The 14971-nt window shown below is 42.0% G+C and overlaps 2 protein-coding genes across 2 annotated transcripts; both read left to right on the top strand.

Annotated features, from left to right (window-relative positions):
• The first annotated feature begins 143 nt into the window (after nucleotides 1–143).
• Nucleotides 144–7712, top strand: LOC136438483 (uncharacterized). The gene is made up of 4 exons (XM_066433285.1): nucleotides 144–436; nucleotides 5590–5690; nucleotides 6703–6848; nucleotides 7513–7712. Exons 1-4 carry the CDS (start codon nucleotides 182–184, stop codon nucleotides 7710–7712), a joined length of 702 nt encoding a protein of 233 aa, XP_066289382.1. The 5' UTR covers nucleotides 144–181.
• Nucleotides 7645–14455, top strand: LOC136438482 (uncharacterized). Its single transcript, XM_066433284.1, has 3 exons — nucleotides 7645–8282; nucleotides 9161–9360; nucleotides 10851–14455. The coding sequence occupies exons 1-3, from the start codon at nucleotides 7861–7863 to the stop codon at nucleotides 11099–11101; spliced, it is 873 nt and encodes a 290-aa protein (XP_066289381.1). The 5' UTR covers nucleotides 7645–7860; the 3' UTR covers nucleotides 11102–14455.
• Nucleotides 14456–14971: the final 516 nt, after the last annotated feature.

Genomic DNA, 14971 nt, shown 5'->3' with positions numbered 1-14971 from the left:
TTTTCCAGACAAGGTGAACATTCCACAAATAATCTTATTTGTAGACGAACATTTATTTCATTGACTCTCACGCTTCTTTATTGAGACGGCTGTATTTTATTTATTTATTTGGAAAAGAAGATTTAAAGGTTGACCCCGCGTGACCCCTGTAGAAGAGCCCCCGCCATCTTTGTATTCAGACATGGCCCCGGTGACCAGGAACAAACGGCGGAGGGCTCCCCTGCCCAAAACAACCAGAAAACGCCGCAAACCCGCCAAGAAACCGGCCGAGGTTCCCTCAGAAACCGCGGGGCTGAGTCTCATGAGCCTGAGCGATGAAGTTATCGACCACGTTCTGAGTTACCTGCAGGGGAAGGCGCTGTTCAACGCCTCGCAGGTCTGCCGGAAGCTCCGGGCTCTGGTCGACGCGGAAGGATTCTGGAGACGAAAACTGCAGGTGGTGACAATAATCTACTTTGTCCAGTTTAAATCGTCCTGATAGGCATAGATTACTCTTCTTTCTGGTCAAGAATTCGTGATACTAGAACTCCGTTCGTCGTCAGTTTTCTAACGGAACTCCTGCCTTACACGTAGCGGCCGACATGGCAGTTCGTAGCGGAACCCTTCTGTCCTTTGTTTTGAATATTCATGTCTTCCGTCCGTCCGTATGTCTGTACCTCCGTTCATATTCATAATCCCCCAAATCCTCCTCGTGTCTCAACAAGTTTCCTACTTCATATTTCAGTGAGAATCTTTCAGTTGACGACGGCGGAACCGTATCGAACACGGGCCGTTATGTGTGCCCCGGACCCGGACATGAATAACAATGATTTTACACCACATCGTGTCCCCTCGGGCAGCTTTGTCTTTATTCCACCCTCCCTCGGGAATATCTAACGGGATCTTTTTATACTGATTTTTATATATTCTTCATCCATACTTCCACCCTGACACACACAGCAATGTAACGTGCTTTCTAACGTTGCCGTGAGGAAATCCGGTGTTTTGTTATGACGGCTGACGGTGTTTTGTTGACATTTCTGCCCCTAAAACCGGCTGAACGCGAATCATTATCCGCACACCTGGCCGCAGGTGAGCGCCGCATCCAAGGACTCACCGCGGTCAGTCCGGGATGGAGCGGCCTCAGTACTTTGATTTGTTTTATTTTTCATGTCAATAATCAATGTTGTAGATTGTTCAGTAGCCTCTTTGAGCAACCAGATTTTGGTTTAGGCAAGGACATTATATTTATAGTGTATATCCTGAGTGTATATCCTATACACTGTATACATTACAATTATGTCCTTGGTTAAGGTTACCAGATTGAGTGAAGGTTGCCTTGTGGACAACCCGAGGCTGTCCATCACATAACTTCATAAGGTCAAACTTAAGGATCAGCAGAACAAGTTAATACAAGGATAGTCTGAAGCAAATTTGAAATCTAATTTTCAACCCCCCAAAAATTTGACTTACACTACTAGTCACTGGGAACTACAGTTCACCTTTGGTTCATAATGAACTTAAGTAAAGATACATGTACAGTACTGTAGTAAGAATTGTTTAACATTGTAACTAGATACAGCATAAACGTTTATACTGTATGAAAGACTGCTACTAGTGCCAGCTCTATTATTTCTGTATATATAATATTGTTTTTAAGTTGGACATGGCAAGAATGGGTTAAACTGTTGTAAATCATTAATGTGTAATGCACAAGTCTCCTGAGAATGGCAATTAGATGATATCAGCCCTATGGGTCTGGGGTACACATGTTCATGCAAGATACATGTAATGTGGTAGTTAGTTTCACTAATTTGAGAGAATGAAGATTCAATTACCATATTTTCTGGATTAAGTAAGAATTTTTAGTCTTTCAAGATGAGGAATTATGATTATTATCAAGGTCTAAGGTAAGGTAAATCATAATGCAGTCTGCTTTATTTTGTTCTGGTTGGTGTACAAGGCTCAAGGTTTTTTTTCAGTTTCTTGCAATATTTGAATTGATTTTTGATTTTAATAGAATTGTAAGTTTTGCAACGGTGCAATACACATGGAATACAGGTAGCTATTGCTGGTGTCGTGACCCACACATACCGGGAACATACCCGTTTGTACACCTGGGCGGAGTGAGGAAAGTCGTGTTAAGTGCCTTTCCTAAGGGCACGACATCAGTGGCGTCAGGGGATCCAAACCCGGGACCGCTGGGTTCCGGGCGGAAAACCCTGCCGTTACTCCACACGACCCCACATATTCTACTTTTGAACTTTATCTTTTGCACAATTAAAGTTACTAAGTAACTTACAAAAAATGGCATGAACGAGATATCACACATTCACAGGTATCTGATCTGCCATCAAAGGGCCACATTAAACCAATTCATTGGTTTTTGCAATTACAAAAAACAACAAAATTCTTTGCTAGAGTGTGACCGTAAGGTCTTCTACATCTATACAATCATACAATATGCAGGGCTTGAAATAGTGGGTGCATGTGCCAGTGCACCCAAAATTGGAGCTGTGCACCTAATTTTTGACTGTGGGTGCACTGGTGCACCTACAATGTATATATTTTTGTAGCCTGTAGGGTTAAGGTACTATTGTACTCTAGTATACAGAATATTCTTGAAATGTAAGTTCAAAAAACAGCATGATAACTTTTTGCTGTACTTTATTTAATGTATTATTTGTTTGAAATTTTAAAGTTAGCTATAGAATTACAGATTGAAGTTCTTAAGAAAGGCAGCAGCGTTAAACTTTGTAATTAGTTCTGAAGAACATTCAACTTCATTTTATCTGGTGCACCCAAAATTCTCTCTGTGCACCCAATTTTTTTAGTTGGGTGCACCAGTGCACCTATTCCCAAAGATGAATTTCGAGCCCTGATATGATATATAGTCGGGTTCAAGTTCTACCGACCCTCCATTTTCATCTTGTGGCACCTTTTGCTAGATTTTTACTCTGTCGTATCTCAGAACCAGGAAAATAACTTACTAGTATTAGAGTGGCCTGGTCACCCCCAATCCAGACATGGAGCTGCATTACACGCCGGAGATGCGCAGTGATCTCCCTAAAGAATGGAACAGTGGCGCTCCTCCATCCTGTTCTAATCCCAGCTCCATTCTGTTGATTTTCAAAGTTAGGGTATTTTTTCCAATATTTACCCAGCAAAGCCTGTAATTTTGCTCAAGACTAGAAATTTTGCTGAAGTTGCAGTAAATGACTTCCATTATGTCTGAAAAAGGCAAAATGCAACAGCCGCTCTCCTTTTGAGAGGTGTGCGCCCCCTCCAGACACCCCCCCCCCTCGCGACACGTATCCTGTGCCTGGCACCCTCCCCCCATCCTGCTCTATATTTCTGGGAAGATCCCTGGATGCAGCTTTACGCAGACGATTATGTCGTTATGACAGGTGGGCCATTGTCGGGGTTTAATGTGGCACGAGACATCGGATGTGAGTCTGAACAATGTGCTCAGGGCATTTAACATTTATGATGGCAGGTACCAAAAATCATTTCTGGTGTTCAGCTTTACCTATGAAAATGGTTTAATCATGATGCAGGATTTCTCTTTCTCTAAAGTAGGTTTCAGTATATCTCCACATGATGGACAGTTGTAGTAGTACGTAACTAAGGTGTGGCTTACATTTACAAATAGATAACAGTTACAGTAAGGAACCTCAGTGCAAATGATCAAGCTGCTCTAGCACAGATTGGCAGTGAGTGTGTGTATGTGTGTGCATTATTTGTGTGTGTCTAGTCTGTAGGGGCTGTGGGTTGTTTATTCACTGTCTCTAGGGCATAGTACATTGTTGGCAGAGCCCATCTCTCTCCTTCTACCACCTTTTACCTCCCCAACCAAAGTTAAGTACTACAGTGCCTTTTTTACACCTGGGTGGAGTGAGGAAAGTTGTGTAAGTGCTTTACCCAAGGACACATCTAGCCAGGAGCCAAGCCTGTGGCCTCTCGTCGTCTCCATCTTGTGTCTGCTAGCCTGGCCACTCTACCATTTTGACCCCACAATATAACTAACCTAGTGTTTTTATCAAGCAATATTTGCAGCAATGTATGTCTTTCTTACTTGTCTTTATAGCTTTACCTATAGTTATAGGTAAACAAATCTAAATGTAGCACCAGCAATTGGGAAGCGAAAATGGTCTGGTTTAAGCTGAGGTAACAGTCAATGAAGCTAGAGATCAAGAGCCGCATTGAACTTGTAATCAGATACTTCCATATATAGAGTTACATGAATACCCAAATCTATCTGCTATTTGTATTTCCCTTTCTATTTATATCCAGCTATCTATATTGATTGGTCTATCTGTCATATTCATATCTATATACATATACTCACACACACATACTAGTAAATGTAGAATTATCCGTAGAGCATGCATATGTATGCATTGCAGGCAGCAGCTACATGTATGTTTTACAACTGTTGCTGTTAGTAATGTGTAAGCCCACACCATGTAAATTATGTTTATGATGGGTGTACATGGGGTCATTTGCCCTAAGATCATCGTAAAATGAGTCTGATTCATAACTTTCCTGTAGCTCAAGTAGCAACCCGAAAATAATTCTAATTTTTCTTTCAAGAAATTTTGAAATTTGAATCATGTCATCCCAGAACCCCATATTGAATTGCTACTGCCCCAGCCTTTATTGTATAGCAGCTGGTTTTAGTAGGTAGAATATTTTTGAGGGCTTACCCCCCTTTTAACCTGCTTATGCCATGTCTAGTAGTCAGATCTCACTTCATCTCTGTGCAATCAAACACCTCTTAGCACAAGCACCAACCTGGTCCCTTATCTGAGATTATCACCCAGGAGCATACTGTTTGAAGGGATTAGGGAGGGGCGGTTTGCTTGTTTCAGATTACAGAGGGGAGAAAATGAAGAGCAAAGTAAAAGTTTATACAGAAGGTTCACATTACGAGGGAGCTGAGGGTTGGTGAGGGTCAGAGATATACTGTCAGCTATGAAATGGTTGAAGAAAGGTGGGAGGAAAGTCTAAGAAAGTTCATTTGAGCTCTATCATACATGTAGTTTAACATTTGAGCTGTTATTATTTACTGATAACAGACTAAGTCTCCATGTACAATGAACTTGACTTTTCCAACGGTATCTACTTATGTACAATCGGTCATGTATATATCATGATTACAGTATTATGTACAATACTGTGCATTGTTTTACTCAATATAATTTAACAGAATGATCATACACTGAGCAGTACATATATATGTCAGGGGTTCATCTAAATCAGGAAAGAGGGGCGCTGCGCCCTCTTGTTTCAGCCCAGTGCCCCCTTGTTGAATTCAGATTTTAGCTTAATGTCCAGCATACAGCCTTCACCCAGCAATCGATTCTTTCATAAATACATAGAATTTGCTCCCTTGCCTGTGTGTGCTCCCTCTTATTCAAGTTTTCTAGAAAAACCCCTGTATGTACACATATGTCCTGATATACTTACAACTTGAAAGCATTGAAAATATCAACATGATGAAATAGTACAGGAGAATTGTAAACAATGAGGCAGGGACTGCAGAATGTAACTGTTTCCACCCCGATTTCCATTCCCAAATGTGGTCTCAGACTTTAGCTTGTTTTTCAGACGGACTTTGACATCGTGGTGAGACATCCGGCGTGCGACACCTACAAGGAGACCTACAAGTACATGTACATGGTCAGCTACTTCATGAACGACAATGACAAGTAAGTCTTCCAATATTCAGACATTTGGTTAGTACGAAGTTCAACCCTTTTTACGGCACTTTTCATTCAATAGTTGTCAATTTTATTGGCACACTTCCTCAGTGTATTGGTGAGAAAATTTCAACTTTGAAAAAGTATTTTGCAAAATATCTTACCGGATGTTGGTTCCTTGAATATTTTTGAGAAATGAAGTTTGCGTTCTATGTTAGTGAGTGAAGTGCCGTCCTGATCAAATGTTCTTGGTACGATGGGGATATTTGAAAAGACTGAGCTTTCATTTTTCACTTCCTTTGATAACAAACATGTAAACATTTGCCAGTTCCATGCTGCTGCTGCTGCACCATATATTGTATAGTAATATATGTATTCCAGTCTGCATTGTGTTGAAAGTGTGCGGGTGGGGAAACATCATGTTCCCTGACTAGGCAGCCAGGGGTTGCTTTGTAAGGAGCTTGCTGCTATAAGTGCTGCGACTGAAGTGCATTGGAGCAGCTGCAATAAGTCAGGTGAACTTGATACAACAGCAGTCGCTCCAGGTGTGGCCTGGAAGCTGTAGGGTGTTACTTCGCCAGGTGTTCTCGTACTTTTATTGGTAAGTGTGGTGGGTTCTTTAACAGGCTCGTGGTGTGGCTTTCTCAAAGTCAGGACCTCTGGTTTAATATTCGCTCTGAAGGGCTGTAGCTACGCGTCTGCTAGGAACAAGTGGTGTGGAAGTGGTACTAACTCAGGGTTCTCACAGGATTTTTTCATAGCATACTGGGGTGGGGTATAGAAGGCCAATTCTACTTTTTGTGGAGTAAAGTTTTCCCTCTGTTACAGCCTTGTTCTAAAGCCAAGTATTAGATTTTCTGAAGATTTATGAAAGGTCACAAGGTTCTCCCCAGATATACACACTGGTTGTAGAAAGACTGCATAGCGGGGTCCTATTCACAGCACAGCAGGCCCGTATGCTCAGACTATGCTTGCAATAACACATGTTGTTTGACTTAAAGCAATGTCTCTGCATTCCCAGGTGGCTGTACAACCATGGTACGTCCACCTTCGAGCTGGGCTGGTACGCTCTGCTCCGGGCACCGCCCGGACACAACTACATCATGACCACCAAGGCCAAGCAGGTCTTCAACGTGGAGCAGAGAGATCTGGAGAAAATATACAGAGGTTCGTTCGGAAAAGTGGCTAGTTTCAGGTTATGAGTAGAAAACACTTCATAAAACTTGTGTTCTAATGGGTTAAGATTAAGGCTTAGATCTACATGATATGGAAATAAAGTTGTTTGACAGTGTATATAATATGTATGATTTGTAATTTATGTTGTTAGTTCTGGATATCAAATAGCCTGGGTGCCATCCTATTTCTACCAGGGCTCCTACACTCGCTACCCTATTTTTTTAGGGTAGCAAGTGTAGGAGCCCCGGTAGAAATAGGATGGCACCCATGCAGGCTAGATATCGAAGTCTATTCAAAAGCAATTTACCGATGAAGTTGTGCAGCCCTTTTGGCTACCAACTGCTTTTTGCCGGCCAGGATAAACCAGTCTACTACCTTTCATGGTCCAAAACTGAAGATTGCTAATATTTCAGTACCGTAATGTGAAAAGATTCTGGGCTCTGTCCTATACTCTCTCATTTGTAAGACTGCATTTGGCAAAAGTCAGCTGCAAGGACAGATTATGCTGATTTGTTTGTTTGTTTGTTGTGCTGTGCTGTGCAGGCCTGGTTGGTTCCCAGGTGGACCTTCGCCCGGCCAACAACAATGTGTACAAGTGGAGCGACATCTACGACTACCAGATTATGCTAATTTGTTTGTTTGTTGTGCTTTGCAGGCCTGGTTGGTTCCCAGGTGGACCTTCGCCCGGCCAACAACAAGGTGTACAAGTGGAGCGACATCTACGACTACCAGATTATGCTAATTTGTTTGTTTGTTGTGCTTTGCAGGCCTGGTTGGTTCCCAGGTGGACCTTCGCCCCGCCAACAACAAGGTGTACAAGTGGAGCGACATCTACGACTACCTGCTGGAGCGTGAGGAGGGGAAGGAGGGACTCCAGCTGTACGTGCTGAAGCGCTGCGGCGCCGTCAACACCATTCAGCAGCAGTACAAGCTGGCGCGCGAGAGGTGTCGCGCCGGCGAGTTCAAGGCCTTCTACGACTCGCTGCCGTCGCACGAGCGCGGCATGTTCACCATGACGGGCCAGCGGGACTACTATTTCAGGGTGGGGCCGGCGGGGTCGGGGCCGCACCTCCACCACCGCCTCACCATAGACTTCGTGGACGGGCAGCTTCACCGCGGCATGGACACCGTGAAGGGGTACATGCACGCGCTGTTCCGCCTAGTCAACTACCTGAAGGACGATATGCGCATCCCTGAGTGGGACGCGGAGCACGAGGCCATGCGGCTGTGCAACCTGCACCTGTACCACGCCTTGGTGGGGACCGCGCAGGACCGCGTGGTGTCGGACTCGGAGTTTTACGAGCGCGGCGTGGCGTTCCTGGAGAGGTGGATGAGACTGTACCACTGGAGGGTCCACGACGACATTCTCAGGTGCCTCGACATCCTGCACAGGAAGGACATGATCAAGGAACACCCCAAGTTCAAGTAGGGTCATTTAAACTTATGTCTATGATTCATGTTTTATGGTTAAACTTTAACCTTCTTCTTTAGCAAAAACTCTGCAATTTATCACTGAAGATAATACAATGCTAAACTTTCTTCCAACACTAAGGTATTCTTCCAACACTAAGGAAGAAAGTTTAGCATTGTATTATGATTACTACCAACACAGATGAGCTTTCATTATTATCACTGCAGATGTGTACCATGATAGTGGTGTGAGCATCCAAGGCTTGAAATACTTAGTACATGTCTATTGAATTGTATATATTTATATACTCCTGGACCAGCAATTGGAAAATAAAATGATACAAGCCTTCAAAACTACTTTTGATCTCCATCTACTAGCATAGCTTTTCTTTTGTTCCGAGCCAATTTTTATTTTTGAGCACCACCAGTTTGAGTGATGCCTCAGCTGGGGCTTTTTCCAGTACAAAATAGATGTAGAAGTAGAAGTAGTCACCTATATTTTACACATGTATGTCAGATAGATTCTCCCTCAAAGTCAAACTTAGGCCACACCAATTTAATTTCTTGGTTAACGGATTTTTATTTTCTAAAAAAAAAAAAAATTTGTGAAAAAGAAAATTTATGAAAACAGAAGTCTGGGCCAGCCTTCTGTTTTCATTATTTTTTTTTTCTAAAATTTTTAATGTATATTTCTTACCAGCTTACATGTAGTCCAGTGCACAGAAGTGGTCCCTTGGCCCTGCACTGAACAGAGTAATAAGAAAAACCGGAGTTAACCGCTGTATACATGTATATTTCCCACCAGCTTTGTTCAGTGCACAGAAGTGGTCCCTTGGCCCTGCACTGAACAGAGTTATAAGAAAAACAGGAGTTAACAGCTGTGTTTCCTGCAGAGCCTTTATGAAGGAGGGGAGGGAACAGGACTTTAAGGACCTGGTGTCATACTTCCGCAACATGACCAAGTTGTACAAGTGCCTGCAGCCCTACTCATGTCTCAAGAAGATCTTCAAGCAGGACTCCGCCGACAGCTTCAGCTCCTTCATGGAGAGTCCAGGCAGGTTCGCCAGCGAGATCAAGGGTTACTATAGCGCAGGTAAATAATAACAAACAAACAGCTACATTCCACAAGGTTCAGTCCGGGCAGGTTCGCCAGCGAGATCAAGGGTTACTATAGCGCAGGTAAATAATAACAAACAAACAACTACATCCCACAATGTTCAGTCTGGGCAGGTTTGCCAGCGAGATCAAGGGTTACTATAGCGCAGGTAAATATCAACAAACAAACAAACAAACAAACACTTTTCACATGGTTCAGTCAGGGCAGGTTTGCCAGCGAGATCAAGGGTTACTATAGCGCAGGTAAATAACAACAAACAAACAAACAAACAAACAAACACATTTCACAAGGTTCAGTCAGGGCAGGTTTGCCAGCGAGATCAAGGGTTACTATACTCTATAGCGCAGGTAAATAACAACAAACAAACAAACAAACAAACAAACACATTCCACAAGGTTCAGTCTGGGCAGGTTTGCCAGCGAGATCAAGGGTTACTATAGCGCAGGTAAATAAAAACAAACAATCAACTACATTCCACAAGGTTCAGTCTGGGCAGGTTTGCCAGCGAGATCAAGGGTTACTATAGCGCAGGTAAATAAAAACAAACAACTAACAAACAAACATTATTCACAGAAACCAACACTTCCCACAAGGTTCAGTCCGGGCAGGTTCGCCAGCGAGATCAAGGGTTACTATAGCGCAGGTAAATAATAACAACAAACAAACAAACACTTTTCACATGGTTCAGTCCTAGCAGGTTCGCCAGCGAGATCAAGGGTTACTATAGCGCAGGTAAATAATAACAACAAACAAACAAACACTTTTCACATGGTTCAGTCCTAGCAGCTTCCTCAGCGAGATCAAGGGTTACTATAGCGCAGGTAAATAACGACAAACAAACACACACATTCCGCATTTGGTTCAGTCCTCGAGTGTCGTTTGATGTCTTTTCGCTAGAAGTTCAATAAACTTTCACATGTCATTTTAAACTTTACATGCCTGGGTGCCATCCGATAACTACCAGGGCCCCTACACTGGCTTCCCTAAAATATTTTTAGTGAGTGTAGGAGCCCTCGTAGTACATGTATGGCATCCATTATTGACCTACAGTAATCAGTAATGAATTGTTGTTCGACATCTTAACTTCTCACTTAGGCCACACCTATTTAATTTCTTGGTTGACAGATTTGTATTTTAAAAAAAAAAAAATTTAGAAAAAAAAATCATGAAAACAGAAGGCTGGGCTTTTTTTTTTCTAAAATTTCTTTTTTGTGGAAAATAAAAAGCCATTAATCAAGAAATTAAATTGGTGTGGCCTTACCCGTGAACTGTTCTGCCAGGAGTGTCGTTCGGCCCCGTGCCGTGGTTCAGCGAGCCCAAGCAGGACTCAGACTTCACATTTATTTCTCTTGCGTCAAGATTTGTCATACTGGCTGTATAGATACAGAAGCTGGTGTGTTATGCCGAAAGGCGGTAGATACAGATGCATTTAACATTTGACGTACTGTTATGACTTCTTTTGCCAGGAGTGTCGTTCGGCCCCGTGCCGTGGTTCAGCGAGCCCAAGCAGGACTCGGACTTTGCGCCGGTGCGGCGTACGATGGACGAGTTCCTGCAGACGGGGCGGCCGGCCACGCTGACGAAGCTGCTCACGCTGCTGTGCGACAAGTCGGACCGGATCCTGGACCGGCAGAAGGCGGACACGGACCACCTCAGGAGGAACGCGCGCAGGGTGGTCAGCGACGAGTGCAGGGACAGGCCAAAGAAACACTACTGAACTCTGAACTCTGAACTCTCTCTCATAGTATCAGCATAGTCTGAGCCAGGGCTGTCTCCAGGACCCGTCCCAGGACGGAAATTTGCTTGTTGGGACAGAAAAAAATTCACCTTGTCCGTCCCAACAATAGATGGGAATATATGACAATATATGGAGTTAAAAGAAACTCCAAATATCCTATGTTCTACCAACCTGATGAAATTATTTTCGGAAATATATGGGAACTTCGTGACCTGATATTGGTAAAAATGCATTTTTGTAGGCTTAATGACAGATTCAGCAACGAAAATTAAAACATTGGCTCTCAAGTATTGAGAGGAACGGAAAACAATTTAGAGCTGGAGACAGCCCTGGTGTGATCAGTCATCTGTGTTTGTGATATGGTGTTACAGCTTTCTTGCAAACAACCAAGTTATTATCCTTATCTGCCACAAGTTCGAATAGAAAGAAGAGGAACTTGGTTGTGTACAGGAAAACTCTAAAGCCTTGTGATTTACCAACGTGATGAAACTATTCACGGTTGTTGTAGTATGGTTCAAGTTCAACTGTAGATCTAGACTGTTATGAAATGGACTTTCACAAACTTTAAGCTGTGCAATTCAGGCCTTCTTCAAAGTATCATGACTTCCACTTGCACAACCGAAAAATTGGGTCCATTTCTGTCCAGTGTTGGTTGAACCATACTACATTATGACTACTAGATTGTATAGACTATTTATTTGCCTGTGTTTTTCTACAACTGAGTGTGAATCAGGAGTGAACTTTTCAAATGTGGTCTGTCGTCCTCCTTTGGTCAAAATGTCACTTGTATAATTCATTAGGACGTACGTCCTATGCTAGGACCACAGAACCTTTGTATACTGTATCTCAAAGGATGGCAGGACATGCATACATACCGCTGAGTATGCTCCTGATATTTATACAGCTCTTATGATAGAGCTACTGGCCACTTTTGTCTCAAGTCTTGTTTTGTTCCCCAAAGTGAATTGTTGTTTAGGCTCGCTGTTGTGATAAGCAACATTTCAGACTGTGTAGCAAAGGCCTTGTGAAATTTCTCATTGTCTGAGAGTGTTGAACAACGGCCCTTTTTTCACTTAAAAGATGTTTCTCTTGTAACTGCAGTGATACATATGTAATGACTGCAATAAAACCTACCAAGAGAGACCACATTTTGTAGTAAAACAAAAATCACTTTGCAAATGTCACTAACTAAAAGTTTGTGCAAACTATCAAAGCATGTAAGTGTGCAGCATAGTGCAAAAGATTGAAGACTACATGAAGAAAAAATAGCACTGCCAACCCTCATATAAAAAATCAAACACTATTGGAGTTGAGGTGGGTGGTGTGTTTTTTCCTTGTCACCCATCTTCAATTCAATAAGAAAATTTCAAACTCTTGATTCGGTTTGGATCCAGTTTCTCCAGCCATGGCTAGCCTGGGATCCACCCTTGTTCAGTGTGTGTCTGTAAAAGTGTTCCTCCCAGTGGTGGTCCAGCAAACACAAGCTGAGCAGGCCTGGGTACCAGGCTAGTCTACCTCCTGACAACAACCAGGGATCACTTGAGACTTGGAAACACCTGTTTGTTACATAAATATGTACACTATCTGCTTTGCCAGGGAAGAAATCAGCCAGGAGATGTGTTCTGCAATACAAGTTGATGTCTGGATGTGTGGAATAATGCATAAAACATGCTGATTCTATTTTGAACATGATGCCATGTTTCTGTATCACTTACAGTGCAACAGATACATTGCTGAACTTTGCATAGTATAGCCAGCCAGCACGACCAGCTATTAATGTGCAACCATCTTATGATTATGAATTTTGAGTTATCGTAACTATTAAGTGCTTTTGTATAAGTTGTGCAACCAAACAGTCTAAGTTTCCTTCATAAAAGTTGTGATGTTGTAAAGTTGTACAAGAGTTCTAAGGTGGTCAAGGCAACATTTTGAACACTTCTATCAATGATGTTATATTATTTGCTAAGTGACACAAATATAGGCCCTTATTTGACATCTCAGGACTCCATAACTGTACAGTTAGTAGTAACAGTAAGATTTCAGTTTTGGTAAAAAAAAGTCATTATGATTTCAAAGCATGAGAAGGAAAAGTTGAAGAAAAAAAGAAAAAGGCTGTCGGAAAATAATGTAGAAGCTGAAAAAGGCTGTTCAGAAGAGAGTAATGAAATCTCAGGTCGTCTGTTAAGTTTCCTCACCAAAAATAGTTTGGGTTAAGTGGAGAAAACTGACTGCAGTTCGAGTGTAAGTGTTCAGTTCTGTTGATGCAATCTTACATTAACTGATCCCTCATGGTGCTAACCAAAGTTGTTTTCTTTCAGCTCAGATAGCTTGATGGAAAAGAAAACACTCCATTTTTTGTTGCCATCCTATGTTAGATTTGTTGTGTTGAAAGATTACCATAGATGTATATTATATAATATATATTATATATACGGTTCCGAGACCATAGTTTGTTGATGCAGGTATGGAGCTGATGCGGGGCAAAACCAATTCTTTCTCTGGTTCTTGGAATGTAGATAATTAATTGAAACGCGAGACAAATCTAAAGACAGAATCTTGACTGGAAATTCTGGTACTGTACACTGCCAACCGCCACTGTGACAGAACAATGCTTTACAGCCACATTGGTCCACTCTGTTTCTGAGAACCAGGCATTGCAATTGGTGAAGCCTACTAACAAGGGGAGCTTTATTAAAGATAAGTCAGTATTGAACAGAACCTTGCCTTTTCTGTGCAGAAAAAGCCCAGTTTATATTTCTGCAATAAGTTTGTCGCATACAAGAGAAATATTACTGATTATATACGCAATGTGTGACAGAACAATGTTGATATGTTTGATTTTGTTCAAAGATTAACCAAGTTGTTCATAATTTTCATGTTGAAGTTGCTTTGTGTTGAGCATTGGACTGAGATATTTGAATGAGAAACAATCATTGTCATGTTTCTTGATAATGGTATATATATTATAAGGATTACTTGATAACAACCATATGTGTCCAATTATACAGCTGTACCTGTGAAAGTGGTCAGATTCGTACAGGGTCTGACCACCCATCTCAACGTTTTATAAAACTTTGTTGAAATGTTGATTCTCAGACCTCTTCAGGTTAAGTATTGTAAAGCCTTTGTATAAGTGTACTGGGGCAGTCTCTTTGAACCTTTGGAGACACCTCATAACTGAAGACATGTAAATGCATTGCTACAATGTAGCAGTATCCTGTGCCCGTAGGTCAAAGTTGCAGGTTGTACACATTGCCGTGTCTTGACCTCAGTCAACACATCTTGTATACATGGAAGTCTCTTCTCCAAATACAACAGTCTTCACTCCAGAAACGCAAGCAACTTTATTGACTAATTTCATTCTTCCACCAGCAAATCACAGAGGTTGTTTTTTTTAATTCACCTACCTAAGGTTAATGGATCGCCTCAACGTTTAGATATGCCTGTTGCCTAGTAAACCTAAAGTTGGCTGTAAAGTTATAGTCTGAACATACACATAGTCATAATTGTCGCGGAGAGTAAGCCATCGTCATTCACTATATTACACTCTTACCAAACGTGGTCCCTTCCTGAACTTTTTGTCAGTAAACTCTAACTTCCAAGCAGATCTTTCGGTGGCTATAAAGACCGTAGCCAACTGGCAAAGGCAGTTTTTCCTCGGTGGCGATGAAAAGTCCGATACGGTCTTTGTAGCCGCCAATAGATATGCTTGGAGATTAAGTATTCTTCTGCTGTTATCATTGGTAACATCACTGAGATTGTTCGACTGAATCTGTTTCAGTAGGGAATCCACATGCAGATGTGGAATTGTTGATCGTTCAAATATTTAACAAATTTCCAATCGGTCTT

Source organism: Branchiostoma lanceolatum, chromosome 7 (assembly GCF_035083965.1).
Source record: "Branchiostoma lanceolatum isolate klBraLanc5 chromosome 7, klBraLanc5.hap2, whole genome shotgun sequence".
NCBI classification, from domain to species: domain Eukaryota; kingdom Metazoa; phylum Chordata; class Leptocardii; order Amphioxiformes; family Branchiostomatidae; genus Branchiostoma; species Branchiostoma lanceolatum.
The sequence above is the reverse complement of the archived record's forward strand: the minus strand, read 5'-3'. Positions and strand labels throughout refer to the sequence as shown.